This window comes from Meles meles, chromosome 12 (genome assembly GCF_922984935.1).
Source record: "Meles meles chromosome 12, mMelMel3.1 paternal haplotype, whole genome shotgun sequence".
Classification (NCBI taxonomy): Eukaryota; Metazoa; Chordata; class Mammalia; order Carnivora; family Mustelidae; genus Meles; species Meles meles.
The window spans coordinates 2,164,943-2,179,245 of NC_060077.1; the positions used below are offsets into that span (position 1 = coordinate 2,164,943).

General features: G+C 52.0%; 1 protein-coding gene across 1 annotated transcript in view; it reads right to left on the reverse strand.

Annotated features, from left to right (window-relative positions):
• Window positions 1–273: 273 nt before the first annotated feature.
• MYO1H (myosin IH) overlaps window positions 274–14,303 on the reverse strand; it is a 45,374-nt gene continuing 31,344 nt past the window's right edge. The window contains exons 19-31 of the mRNA XM_046025503.1: window positions 12,156–12,269; window positions 9,750–9,826; window positions 8,743–8,811; window positions 6,921–7,005; window positions 6,336–6,495; window positions 5,232–5,315; window positions 4,336–4,429; window positions 4,094–4,149; window positions 3,180–3,315; window positions 2,672–2,742; window positions 2,453–2,550; window positions 1,611–1,710; window positions 274–521 (exon numbers count right to left, since the gene is read on the reverse strand). Of these exons, the coding sequence (XP_045881459.1) occupies window positions 495–521; window positions 1,611–1,710; window positions 2,453–2,550; window positions 2,672–2,742; window positions 3,180–3,315; window positions 4,094–4,149; window positions 4,336–4,429; window positions 5,232–5,315; window positions 6,336–6,495; window positions 6,921–7,005; window positions 8,743–8,811; window positions 9,750–9,826; window positions 12,156–12,269 (1,171 nt within the window). The 3' untranslated portion in view covers window positions 274–494. The remainder of the gene's footprint in view (window positions 522–1,610; window positions 1,711–2,452; window positions 2,551–2,671; window positions 2,743–3,179; window positions 3,316–4,093; window positions 4,150–4,335; window positions 4,430–5,231; window positions 5,316–6,335; window positions 6,496–6,920; window positions 7,006–8,742; window positions 8,812–9,749; window positions 9,827–12,155; window positions 12,270–14,303) is intronic.

Genomic DNA, 14,303 nt, shown 5'->3' on the forward strand with positions numbered 1-14,303 from the left:
CTGCCGCGTTAACATGAGGGAGGGGGGCCAGGACAGGGGAGACAGAAACACACCTAAGGCCGTGACATTTCTGCTACAGCTCCCCATCTGGAATCCAAAACACCTAAGTTCCATTTAGTTAAAGCAAAATTCAAAACCCGCAGCTTTATCCGATTACAAGGACTCCCTCTCAGACCACGTGTGTATATGTACTCCTCCATGGTCCCTCAGGGGCAGCTTGACAAAGGCAGAGGATCTGCTGCCCACCCTATAATGACACGTTCAAGTGCCCATCGAGGGGAGGACCTGGTAGGGACACTGCAACCCATCCCTGCAGGTGACCTGAGGTTGGGCCGCTGAGAACCGGGAGATGGACGGATGCCTCTCAGTTCCTTCAGAGCTGTTCCTCTGCCTGGATTCTCGGGGACCTGTTTCCTTGAAGGTGTAGCTCCCTGGACAGCCTCCTGCTTCCTGGGTGCTTTCCTCAGCCAGAGCAGAGATGGCCACGGGAGCGGTCAGGAGGACTTGGCGTGGACCGACACCTCGGGAGAGCACCCACAGTTAGGTTAGAGACCCTTCACGTCCCAGCGTTGGGCAGTGGCGGTGCGGACAGCTTCGAGAATCCGGCCCCACCTGCCGCTGGGACAGAGGGCATTTAGAAAAGGACTTCTTTTCTTAGTGCTGCTTAGCAGCTTCAGCCCCTGCCAGTCAGGCAGCCGAGCTGGGTGACACCCAAGGCCAAATCCTTAAAGGTCACACCCCTAAGACGGCATGTAAGCTGAAAAGGCTGAAACCATACTTCAAAGATTTTAACTTCTCCCTGAAGCAGTTCAGGGGCGGTTATATTAGGAAAGCCTTTTGGGTACTACTTACCCCCACAAAGACGGTTTCAAAGTTGCGGGGATGCAAATGTAAGTACGTACGAGAAGGCCCATACATTGGCAGACTTTTGGCTCATACGTTTGCATCAGATGAGAATACAGCGCGCACCTACAAAATGCCTCTCAAAAGGTTCAGCCCCCTCCGGTTTTAATTTGTCATTTCCTAGCAAGATGGGATCACACTAAGCCCTGTGTACTGCTTGCCAGTGAAGGCTGTGGGGACGCCCGGCTTAGCACCATGAGACAGATGGGGAAGACTAAGCACTGAGCACCCAGCCTGGACTTCACCAGACAGCAGTCAGTTCTGCTTTTCAGACCCGACACGGTTCCCATGGCAAAGAGCAGGCCACAGCCCGCACCAGTCCCATCACAGTGTCCAGGGCCGAGACTCTGGCATGGGTATTTCTAGAAGCTTGCCAGGAGAGTCCAAGGTGGGAGACACCACAAAGCCTCAACCTTCGCCCTCCAGTGAAAAGTTGCCTTCGACTTTTAAAATTTAAAACTGAATTTAAAACTGAGAAGGACTTAACATCACCATCCTGTTCACTAACAACTAGAAATGGGAGGTAAGCTTGCTTTCTTCAAACCCTTTTGTTGCGTGTGTGAATGTGTGCCTCGGGCATCAGGACCACCTGTTCGGAGTAGAATCGGGACTAGAGGGAGACATGAAAAGCCGAGAGGAGGGCTAAAAATGGCCACATTTTAATCTGCGTTCTCAGGTATAACTCACCTCCCGCCAGAGCCACTCACCACGGTTAACTGGCCATTTTTATCTTTATAGATTTGTTCTTCCGGCCCTGTATCAAAAACGATTGTGCCTTTTTTCCCAGGGCTGATATAAAACTGTAAACTGAAAACACACCAAGTAATCAATCACTGACGTTCAGGAAGTTCACTTATGGGGCTTTGAGATCAAATTCCCATTTGTACTATTACAGAGTTTTACTGCATATTTGAGTCCTCGAAAGACAACCATTGCCACAACCAGGAAACCTACCCCTTGTTTCTGTGGCTATTTCCAGATCAACTTAGCATGTTTAGTTCTTCAGGAGGCTTGTCACGGGGTGGCCAGGGCTCCCGTCGGGGGAGCGCTCCCCACTCTATCTCCCTCTTGCACAGAGGAATTTGCCCATCAGCCTACAGGGGCTTGAGACCCACTAAGAGCAGCAGCACTGGGGGGCAGAGGGGTGCAGCCTGCCTGTAGGAGGTCTGGGATTCTCCGGGATTCAGCCTCAGGGACCCCCCACACTGTCCCTGACCAGCCAGCTGACACGGCCTGCTGCTCAGCCCCCCTGTGCCCATGTAACGGAAAACATGGCAGTGCCTTCAGACTTGAGAAAGACTCGGGTAAGAGCACCCTCTGTGCCCCAGAGAAATGTCATCCCTGGCCACTCAGCCGTGGTAAGCAGCCTGCCAGCCACGGGGCTCAGACAACAGGCCTCAACCAGGGGAAGGTCAGCTGTCCTGGTCCAGAGGTCCGCCTTTCGCTGGCTGATGGCTTCCCGCACGGACAGAAGGCCCTCCCTGGAGAACCAGGCCATCAGCCCCCGGGTCGCCTTGGAGAAAAAGGGATGGCTGAAGAAACCACCTACCTTCCCTGAACGACATTCACCATGTTCCCCCTCTTCGCCAGCATGACGAGCTTGGTGACCGCTTCGAAAATGTGCTCACAGTGTAAGATGGCATCGCCCTGAGGTGGAGAGGACGCAGTGGCTTCAGAGAAAAACACGCTTCCTCCAGAGGCGTCCCGGTGGGCAGCTCAGCGTGGCAGGGTCTCTCTCCCCTGGCACACACCAGTGGTGGTCGCTTACCTTTTGCTTGTGGTCCTCTGGCGAGACGTGAATGACCAAGATGCCATCACTGAGGCAACTAGTAGAGACACCTGAGGACAGATCCCTGAGTTAGGGACCTGGAACTGGACAACTTGACGTTCACGCAGAAAAAAGCAGCGGTATACCTGGGGGCACCCCACCCCACCCTCTATCCCTCCTCGCTGGGCCCCACAGGGTGAAGGGCACACCCCAGTGGTCAGCATTGCTAGGAGGTTTGAAAGGCTGCGCTCGGGCTACGACACAGGTCCTTGGAGATGGTGACTGTCGTCCAACCTGGATACTTGGGGGACGGGGCGGCCGCTGACATTTATGCCAGAAAAAAACACACAGGCCAGGCCCGGGCAGCCAGCCCCAAGCTTTTGGGCACGCTACACTTCTGTCTTCCAGTAGACGGTGTCTTCCTTACTGGCGTGTCCCCGTCCCGTTCCCCTCTGCCTGGGCAGCTAAGTCAATCCAGGGAACGGTCTGAAGACGGCTGGCTTCTTACCTCTGAGGGCTGAGTATTCTATTTTCTGCTTGATTTTGGCAAGCTCCACCACGTAAGCTGTCTTCTGAGTCAGGAGAAGTTGGCGCGGCCGGGCCTTGAAGCCTTTCCTGTCATATTTGATGACTGGAATACCATACTGCAAGGAAGGCAAGGTGACTCCGTAGGGGGACAGGACAGAGGACAGAGTTCCTTGTTCTTCCACACTCTGCTAAGACCAGTTACTTGAAGCACTCGGAGAGAGAGAGGCTCACACAGACTGGTATTCCCACAGAGAGAGAGAGGCTCACACAGACTGGTATTCCCACACAGCGTTTCCCACCGTTGACCCCTTCGGCCTCTCACTATCCCCGCCATCCCCACTCAGAAGGACAGAGGCGGCAAGAGCTTCAGGAACCCGCCCGGATGGCACGCAGCTAAGTTGCGACGTCCATGCTGACACCCTGCCATATTGCTTCTAATAGGAGACGTTCAGTGATGAAGTTCGTGGCTGTGCTGCACTCAGTTTCACAGAAAACCAAACCCATGGGGCGCCTGGGTGACTTAACCACTTGAGTGTCTGCCTTCGGCTCAGGTCATGATCCTAGGGTCCTGGGATCGAGTCCCACATCGGGCTCCCTGTTGCGCAGGGAGTCCGCTTCACCCTCTCCCACGACCCCCTTCTTGTGCTCATGCTCTCTCAAAATCTTCTTAAAAGGAAAGAAAACCAAACCCAGTTTCTAGGATGACATAAGGACCAGATACCTAGAGGTCACACGGGCCCCACAGTCTTCATTAATACCCAGAGCATTGCGGTGGAGAGCCCAGCCCACCCGCACGCACCCCTGCATTTCAACAGTTTTTCCAGACACTCTTCATACAGTAAACAGACCCCGTTAAGGGAATCCTGCCGGACCCAGGGACCCATGTTTCCATACCTGGATTTTCTCATCGCTAATGAGTTGAAGCACTTTGGGATTAATGTCTCCTTCATCTGGGGAGGGAACCAGAACACAGCGAATCATCACCAAATACCATCTTCGTACCAAAGCCACTGGCATCCGCTGGGTTTATGCCCCTCTGTGACCAGGACCTCAGGACATGCTACAGAGTCAGGCATCATCTTCTTTCGAGCCTTAAAATAGGAGAAGCAAGTGTACAGATGGAAAAACGTACTTACCGATCCGGCTGTCGGCAAAGGGCTGGCTTAGGACTTCTGCATAACCTTCTTTCTTTCCCCTGAAGAGTTCACTCGTAACCACCTTTTGCTGCATCTGGTGATACAGATTGGAAGGACAAAGTAGTAGCCACGAGGGTCCTTGGGACAGAGGCTCCTTAGGTCCACAGGACGGCTTACTTTCCTTAATAAACTGTAGGAGCCTCGGCCTCCTTCGGCACAGAAATCACAACACATTCCAGGCTTTGGCCAAATGCCCTAAAAATTATACTGGCAGAGACCGGAGCGGACACCTAAGGCCAGTCTCTTGCACACTCTCCCCGGAAGTGGGATTTTCAGAATTTCAGAGAGCAAGTCCTTCCACCCAGGTCCAAGATCTGCAAACTACATCCCAAGGGCCAAACCCAGCCTGCTGCCCAATTTTTTTAACTTTTCGGCGGCGGGGGGTGGGTGGGCGGTTTGTGTGTTTCAGCAGCATGGCTTTGCTATCCGTTCATGCTGTGCCGGCAGATCGGACTCATGAGAACAGCACTCATGGGGCCTGCAGACTCCAAGATGTTACCTTCTAGGGCTTTACAGAAAAAGTCCGCTGACCTGTGGGTAAGCATGAACCAAACCCTGCAGCAGAGAAGGGGTCCTGCATTCTGGGCAGCGTAGGGGACTATCTGGGTCAGGTTCCCATGGCAACACCAGCCGCAACATTACTCAAAACAGCTGCCCTTGAACCAGGGCTTTGCGCCAAGTGGCCTAGGTGTGTTCAATCCTCAACACACGTATGAGGCACGGGCCCAGTGTGCCCCTTGGCTCGCAGATGAGATGGCGGGCAGGCGCCAGCCCTAGCCCCTCCCCCACCCGGCCACCTGCCCATGCTTCAGCCCCACCCACCCCCCAGCCCCTACCAGCACTTTCCTCTCCGCTGTGATCCCGCAACAGTACTTCCGGACCAGGTTCCTTGTGCACATTTTCCTGAGCAGGTCGGATGCCTGTGCGGAGAATGCATGTCTGTCCCACCCGCCCCGCTCACACCCTGTTCTTGGGCTGTGGCCACTAAGACAGATGCTTTGAAAGCACAGTTGAATCCAGTCTCATGTAAAGTACAGCAGTAGGGAAGCCTGGGTGGCTCAGTCGGTTGAGTGGTGGCAGCCTTCAGCTCAGGTCCTGATCCCAGGGTCCTGGGATCGAACCCCATGTCAGGTTCCCCACAGTGGAAAGCCTGCTTCTCCCTCTCCCTCTGCCTGCCACTCCCCATGCTTGTGCTCTCTGTCAAATAAATAAAAATCTTTATTAAAAATACTTAAGTACAGCATTAGTATTTTAAACTTCAAGAAAGCAGCTCATTTGCCAATCTTGCACTACTTTTTCACTCTTGCTAAGCTACTGGTTTTTTTTTTTCCTTTGGAGGATTTTATTTATTTGACAGAGACAGTGAGAGAGGGAATACAAGCCGGAGGAGTGGGAGAGGGAAAAGCAGACTCTCCGCTGAGCAGGGAGCCTGATGGGCTCCATCCTAGGACCCTGGGATCATGACCCGAGCCAAAGGTAGATGCTTAATGGCTGAGCCACCCAGGCGCCCTAAACTACTTGTTCTTAAATTTGAATGTGTTTGATTCATCTGAGGACCTGGCAGAAGAGAAAAGGACTCTTAGAGATGCTCAGTAGACCCAGGCTGGGACCCAGGATCTTACAGTGTACCCCGTTGTGCTCTAGACAGAGGGTCCTCAGAACCCACTTTTGAGAAATACTTTCCCCCGTGACAATTATTAGAAGTTATCGGGAAGGCTACAACAGGATAGGAACTATCCACAAGAGCTCTGTGCAAACAGACCTCTGTTGGCTTTAGAGTATGAATTTGGAGGAGTGATGTTTCTTGTGTAACAGCCTTGCAAAAAGAAGCACTTTGCTAAGGCGACCCTTTCCAGCCAAGGAGGGTGCATGAAGACAACAAAAGCTTAGCCCATTACTGCCTGAGTCACTTGCAACAGGAGTCCCCATTCAGTCCTCACATTTTCCAAGATGCCAGGAGGCCTCAGCCAACTCTTGTCCAGGACATTCTTTGGGACGTGATACCGAAGTTTCAAGATGTAATTCTTCCGCACGAACACGATAAACTCCTCGTTGTCCGGGCAGAGGGCTTTGTTTCGGTTGATGAATCCCTTTATGAACCTAAAGAGGCAAGCATTTCGTTAGCTTTCTGGCCGATTTCTGCGCTGAGACTCTCTCCACCTGTTTGATTTCAAAGGAGGCCAAAATGGCAGAGATGGCTTTGGTCGCCAAGGAGGGTGACGGTCACATGGCCCACAGGTCAAGTCTGCCCCAAGGACACATTCTGTTTCACCCACACCATTTCTGGTTTTGTCCTGAGCAGCCTGAATTAGTTGTGGACATCAACGGGCACTTGAAGGCAGCTGACACTCGCGGCTTTTGAACTGAGAGAAACTGACAAGCACAGTGAACTGTGATCGCCGTCAGCTCGGGGGAAAGCAGTGGCACTGAATCCCTTAAGGCCTGGCATCCTGGGGGCAAGCTCAGCTTTCTGCACAAAGCCCAAGAACTCAACCGAGACCCACGATCATCTGGAGAGAACTCACTTCCTCACGGTCCGCACAGCCCACCTTCTCCTACTGGCCGCCTTCCGAGCCAGGGCCCCACGCCAGTACGCCTCCAGGCTGACGGCTGAAAGAGTTCACTGCTGGCGTTAGACGGTGAGCACGATCACATTTAAATACAAAAGACTTTTTTTCCCCTCTCAGAACCGCTCACCCCCTCCCCCAAACATCTGGATGCCCACCTCCACCCTGGGCCAGCCCCCCCACCCCCAAAATGGAAAGTTGCAGGATGTCGCCAGTTTCTATCTGAGGGTGCTCAGGCCACTGAACCAGGACGACCAAGTAACTCCGGAGGTGCGGGAAGCTTCGAGGAGAGCCCTGAAATTGCACTGAGGGGGTCAGTTTCCCCAGGTCTTGCGGGGCGCACATTAGTCGTGGGGCTGCGTTTGGCTGGTCTCAGGCAGTGTATGCTTTAGTTATCCACGCTTAAAAATTGAGACACGTCAGTTGGGACACAGATTTCTGGCTTGTTTCCCAATTTTTAAATGCTTTTCATATTTTGTTCAGTATTCTGATTTTTTAAAAATGTTTTCTGGGGCACCTGGGTGGCCCAGTTGATTAAGTGTCTGACTCTTGGTTTCAGCTCAGGCCATGATCTCATGGGTTGTGGGACTGAGCCCCACGTCAGGCTCTGTGCTCAACAGGAGTCGGCCTGAGGTTCTCTCTCCCTGTCTCAAATAAATGGATGAATAAAGCTTTTTAAAAAAATGCTTTTATTCCTCATAGCAGCCCTGTTTCTGTTCCAAAAACAAAGGACTATCAACAGACCAGCTGGACGGTAGTATACTCATACAGCACAGGGGTCCGCAAACTATAGCCCTCCGGCTGGACATCTGCTTTTGTAAATAGAGCTTTACTGCCACAGGGCTATGCGCATTTATTTATGTATTGCCAAAATACCTTCCTGCTACAATGTCAGAGCCGTCAGAGCCGAGTAGCCGAGTAGCCGTGACAGGCCCAGGTGACTCAAAGTCTAAAGGGCCATCTGGCCTTGAAGAAAAAGTTTGCCAACACCTGATCTCATGCCATCTTATGCAGCTGTGAAAATAAATGACCAATTCTACATAACTCTGGCTGGTTGAATATCAGGAACAAAAATGTCCCTAAAAATACAAACGGTATAATTTTATGAACTTCAAAACATGCCAGCCACTAACTCTATCGTTTAGTGATGCATCCATCACTAAATGATGATGGTAAAGCCATCCAGAAAAGCAAGTGAAGGATAAAGGCAAAATTTAGGAGAGGGATGTGGGTACGGGGTCGAGAGGGGACAGGAGAGCCACAGGGGACCGGTTCCTGGATACTCCCAGGGGGAGTAATCTCTTAAAAAAAATTATTCTTTGTAAAAAAAAAAAAAAAAAATTATTCTTTGGGCACCTGGGTGGCTCAGTCAGTCAATCGTCCGCCTTCGACTCAGGTCATGATCCCGGGATCCTGGGATCGAGCCCCGCATCAGGCCCTCTGCTCAGCAGGGAGCCTGCTTCTCCCTCTCCCTCTGCCCGCCACTCCTCCTGCTTGTGCTATCAAATGAATAAATAAAATATTAAAAAAATAAAAAAGTTATTCTTTAAAAGTGCACATGCTGGGGATCAAATAAGCCACGTCTGTGGGACCCAAACGGGTCACTATGTTAGAATGGCTGTTAGTAGAATAAAAACAAGCCACACCCAGGTTTCCAGGATGGATGGGCAGGGGGAGCAAAGCCCCAACACAGCCTCTGCCTCCAGGAGCCACCCAGGTCAGAGAGACAGAGCAGAGCTCTGGCTCATTGCAAACGGGCAAGCTTCTGTTTCATTCTTACCTGCCTGTCTTTTTTTCACATACACTCTTCTTTCTAGGCAGGCTTTGTATGTGGCTTGGATCCTCGCAACTGAAAATAAGAGGGTTGGTGAAACAGCTTTCTGCTGTGTGACTGTGTAGTTGTGCTCTTCAGAGGGGAGGTCGAGGCGACCTCAATACCACGCCCCACCCCTGCAGACCAGCAGCATCCTGTCCCCCCAGAGGCTGGTTAGAAACTGATGGAGCCCCCTCTGCCCCACCTGCAGTCAGCACCGGCCCCATCCCAGGTCCCAGGATCAGGGCGTGCTGCCGTGAGGATCAAAAAAATAATAGAAATAAAAATGAGATCAGCAAGCACGGTGGTGACAAGCCCAGATCCTGAAGCTAAAGAGACCCGTGTTCAAACCCCAGCTCGGCTGCTTACGAGCCATGCAGCCTTCGGCAAGTGACTGACATCTTGGACCTCAGTTTCCCAGAATGAAAGTGGAGATAATATGGCCATGGAGGTTTGTTCTAAGAACACACCAAGGTCCCAAGTGCCGGGGACTTAATACGCAGCAAGCACACAGATGACGCAACAGACCACTTGAGATTTCAAGGAGACGCCCCACCCCACTCCAGTAGTTTCAGAAAAATTTTGCACTCCCCCGCCCCCACCCCATAACTTTCCTCCCTCCCGGTTCACACACCCGCCCCAGCTGCGGGCGTGGAAGCGGCACCTTCCGACATCACTGGCACGAGTGAAGTTTTCGGTGCTTTGCTGGAGGCTTAGGCCCTGGTGTGGCACAGGAGTTGGGGCCTCCCGAGAACTGGGACAGCAATCCAGGGTTCAAGTGTCCGTGTGCACCCGTGACTGCCCTCCACACATGCGCTACGGCACACACCCAGGCGTATCTTCTCATAGCCTGGTGTCTCGTTCTGGGTTTCCAAAGCCAACACAGCTGACACTCTTTCCCCCTGTGAAGGCCCCTCCCACACTAAGCTGGTTCGGTTCACATTCTGCGGCAGTCAGGACAGAGAAAATCGTACCTAATTGATGTTTACTGAATTCAAAGGCATCTTCGGTAGCAAACAGAGTTCTGGGGAAACGAATGAAGATTTTGGTTCTAGAAGTGAAAAGAGAGAGTGTTGTGATGGTCAATTTGGTCAGTTACCAGCTGCCCTGGCTTCCACAGTGTCCCCTCCCCTAGAGCCTCATGATGTCATCTTATCGGATCTTTGCAGATGTCGTCAAGGTAGGGACTGAGAGGAGAGTGTACGGAATTAGGGGTGACCTAAATCCAATGTGTGTGTGCCTGTAAGAGACAGAAAAGGGGAAACACACACACACGCACAAAGAGGGAAGTTTATGTGAAGACAGGCAGAGGCTAGAGGGACGGGACCACAAGCCATGGAATGTCAGGAGCCAGCAGAAGCTGGAAGAGTCAAGGAAGGAGCCTCCCACAGAGCCCTCCACACCTTGATGCTGGACTTAGAACCTTGAGAACTAACCACGAAAGTGTACTTTTCCTGTTATTTTAAGTCAGCCAGTCTACAGGCCTTTGTCATCCAGCCTCAGGAAACTGTGACACCATTTTACCCTGACGTCACCTCCCTGCATTGTGAAAACTGATGACAAGGAATAGGAGTCTAGGTATGAAAGATCCCATCAGCCAGCAAAGATCAATGATCAATGTCCATCACTTCCGGCAAGCCCTACCCACCTCGTGAGGGAAACTTCCCAGCGCAGCCACAAGGGGGTAGCAGTGCCTTAGTCCGTGTGATCCCAGGTCCCCATCCCAGATTATGGAAAAGGGACAGAGACCACCTCTGACCTACCTCCACGGTCGGCCTCCCTCAGGATGCGCTAAACCCATTCTCAGGGATCTGGCTTGGAAGTGTAATTAATTCTTGAAGCAGGGCCCAAGACAGAAGCACAAGGCTGGAGAGGGACGAGGGTGGCCACAGAGGGCTATATCCAAGTGGGAGTTAGGAGTGGGAGGGCAAAGTCCATTGATGCGTTCCGCGGCAGAAATTTTCTGCAACCTGGGAATGCCTGTCTACATTCTTAGGCACTGGTCCTTACCACCACATCAACTCTGACCAAAATGACTAGCAGGATAGACGGAGGTCTTCCTGGTTCACCCCAGAGAGTCTGCCTCAGTGCTATCATCGTGTGTGAAAGGTCTCCCGCTCCTGGACGACGACCACTACAGCAATGTGCTCCGAGTTCTAGAACACCTTCTGGGATGCATGGGGTCTTTCACATCACGTAAGTCCTAATACCCCCTCTGAGAGGTCCTGCGTGCATTTGAACAATAAAAAAGACCAGGCAAATTCATTTTGCCGGCAAAGAGGTGCAACCCAGCCCTGGGTCAGGTTCAGAACGCAGGTCTCCCTTCTAGCTTCATCTTCTCCAACTCCCTTCCAACCACCTGCTGCTTGTGATACTGTGATTTGTAATAAGAAATAAGTATTTGGTCTTGGTCCCATCCTAGTGCCATAGCTAGCTCCCCAAACCCTTCTAATTAGGGCAGTAGGGGCATCTTTGGTTATAATATTTGGATTTTGTTCCTGAGATAGTTTCAAAGTGATAACAGCGAAGTGGATGTCTTGCTATCTACGGCAGGTCCCTCTGGCCACACCATACCTGAGTTTATGCTAAGGAGGTGATGTTTGCCAAGTCCCCTGGATAACCTAAGGATGGGGGCTGGTTGCCAGCAGAACCGATCTCGAGATGAGAAGCTCAGAACTTTCAACCCCAGCTCCTACCTGGGGAGAGGGGCCGGGGGTTGAAGGGATGATGACCACCGGCCAGTGGTTTTATCAATCATGCCTGTGTAAAGAAGCTTCCATAAGACTCCAGAAAGGACATGGTTTGATGATCTGGGGTGCCTGGAGAGGGCGTGGAAGCTCCATGCTTTTCCCCTATACCCCACCCGATGCATCTCAACCATCTGGCTGTTCCTGAGTTCTATCCTTGTGTAATAAGCCGGGGATCCAGTCACTCTGAGTTCTGTGAGCCCCACTAGCAAATCAGTCGAACTCGAAGAGAAGGTCCCGAGAACCTCTAACAGATGTCCGGTTGGTCATCAGACGCACAGGTGACAAGGCAGACTTGGAACAGGCATCTGAAGTGGGGGGACAGGCGGTCTCGTGGGACTGAGTCCTTATCTTGGGCATCTGACGCTCCCTGGGGTAGACGGTGCCAGAACTGAGTTGAGTGCAGGATACCCCGCCACTCTCAGAGGTATTGTGGAATGTACTCGGGGTGAGCAAAGTACTGAGAGCAGGCACACACAGGTTTTTCCCTTCTTTAAGAGCTGCATTTAAATTGAGTGGACGGGAGGATCTGCTTGCAAACCTACACGGACTCCTTTAAAAATTCATCTCCAGGCTCTCGATGCATACAGGAGAATGCACAGCACCTTTTAACGGTATTTCCTAGCCACTTACCTCCCTAACTTGTACTCCTCCGGTGTGTAGCCCATGTACTGGGTCAGCCGCGCCACGCCCTCTGCTGGAGGCCCGCGCCAGTGTGGCCAGGTGTCCGGGCACAGGGACTTGTACCTGGGGAGAGGAGAGGCCCTTCCAGAAAGCCCTCGGACTGGACACTTGTCCCCCACCCCCTGCCAGGGGCCCACTTGGCTCAGCTGTGGCATGCCAGTCACTCAGCACAATCTAGCAGACCCATCACGCCAACTTCCTTGAATTCAGCAATAGACACATGGCAAAAAAGATAAAAGGGAGAAATTATTTCAATAGGCTGGGTCTGGCCTGTCTTCATAGAACCTGACATCATCGGACACTTGGCCCGAGAAACCCCACTCCACAGACTCTACGCAGGGACGTGAAGTCCTGTGCCCATGCATGAGCTTACACAAGAACGTTCACAGTGTCACTGTGTCATTATTCATCAGAGACAACCCAAATGTCCGTCTGCTGATAAACGAAGGGACAAAATAAACATGGGTCAGCACACGAAGAAAAGGGCCCACGCCTGGTAAGTAATGAGGGACGTGGGCCCAGGGATGACTTCAGATCCTGATTTCAGCATACATTGCGAGGATGTGGTCCCTATGAAAAAACCATGTGGGGGCGCCTGGGTGGCTCAGTGGTTTAAGCTGCTGCCTTCAGCTCAGGTCATGATCTCGGGGTCCTGGGATCGAGTCCCGCGTCGGGCTCTCTGCTTGGCGGGGAGCCTGCTTCCTCCTCTCTCTCTCTCTCTCTCTCTCTCTCTGCCTGCCTCTCTCCCTACTTGTGATCTCTATCTGTCAAATAAATAAATAAAATCTTAAAAAAAAAAAAAAGGAAAAACCATGTGGTCTGCAACATCATGAAATAAGAGAATGCAGAAATGCACGTGCCTGTGGACTTGCTGCTATAGGAACTGCTATAGGACAAGCGCAGTTCAAGAGCTGGGCAAGTCACTTTGCCTCCTCACCTCTGCAATAGGAACAAGGGACACAACTTTCCTCGCGGGCCCGTCACGAGGTCGACGTGAGATAACCCGTGGAGTACTGGGCCCAGTCCAAGACCTCAAAAAATGTTAGCTACACTGTTCTTGCTGTGCTTCTTACCCTTAATATTGTGACATGGTTCGTTTTATTTTAAAATCACTTTTTAAAAAAGACTTTATTTATTTGAGAGAGAGAGAGAGAGAACGTGAGAGGGGAGAAGGTCAGAGGGAGAAGCAGACTCCCCATGGAGCCGGGAACCTGATGTGGAACTTGATCCCGGGACTCTGGGACCATGATCTGAGCTGAAAGCAGTCACTTAACCAACTGAGCCACCCAGGTGCCCCATAAAAATCACATTTTAAACTGTTAGAAACATGTTGATTTTCCCAGAACTACACTTCATGAAAAAGTCTTGCCATGGAGTAAACGTCTATGTCCTCCCTCATCCTAAACTCACAGGCTGAAATCCTAAGCCACCATGTATTAGGCGGTGAGGGTCCTCTGGGAGCTGACAAGGTCGTGAGGCTGAAGCCCCCATGAATGGGGTCATTGCCCTTCTAAGAGAGACCCCAAAGAGTTCCCTCGCCCTCTTCCCATCACGTGAGGACCCGCGAGAAGGGCGGTCTGCGTGCAACCCAGAGGGATTTTTCCCCAGAACACGACCATGCTGGTATCTTGTTCTCAGCTTTCCAGCCTCCAAAACCATGAAAGGTACTTTTCAGTTGTTTATAACACCCAGTCTATGGTGCTTTATTACACAAGCCCGAAACTAAGACATTAAGTGTCCCCTGTTCCTCCCGGATGATCTCTCTTGGTCCAGGCACACACACCAAGGCGCAGGGGCATGCCTCCCCCAGGTAACGCAGTAGGGACACAACTGTCCAGTCCATGCCCATCACTAGCACACGCCATCAAAGCTGTCCAGACATGCGGCGGCCAGACAAGGGTGGAATGGGGAGAGATCTTCAACACCCACAGGCAGAGGGACTGGGGATTCTGTCCTTTTCAACCGTGAGATGCAGTTGCTTCCTGGTCAAGGGAAGTGATGCCACGCAGAGTGCCCCCTCCTGTAGCCACGCCAGCCCTCCTTGCTGGTCTTCCAGCCTGCCCAGTTTCCACCTCGCTAGCATTCACCAGCAGAGTA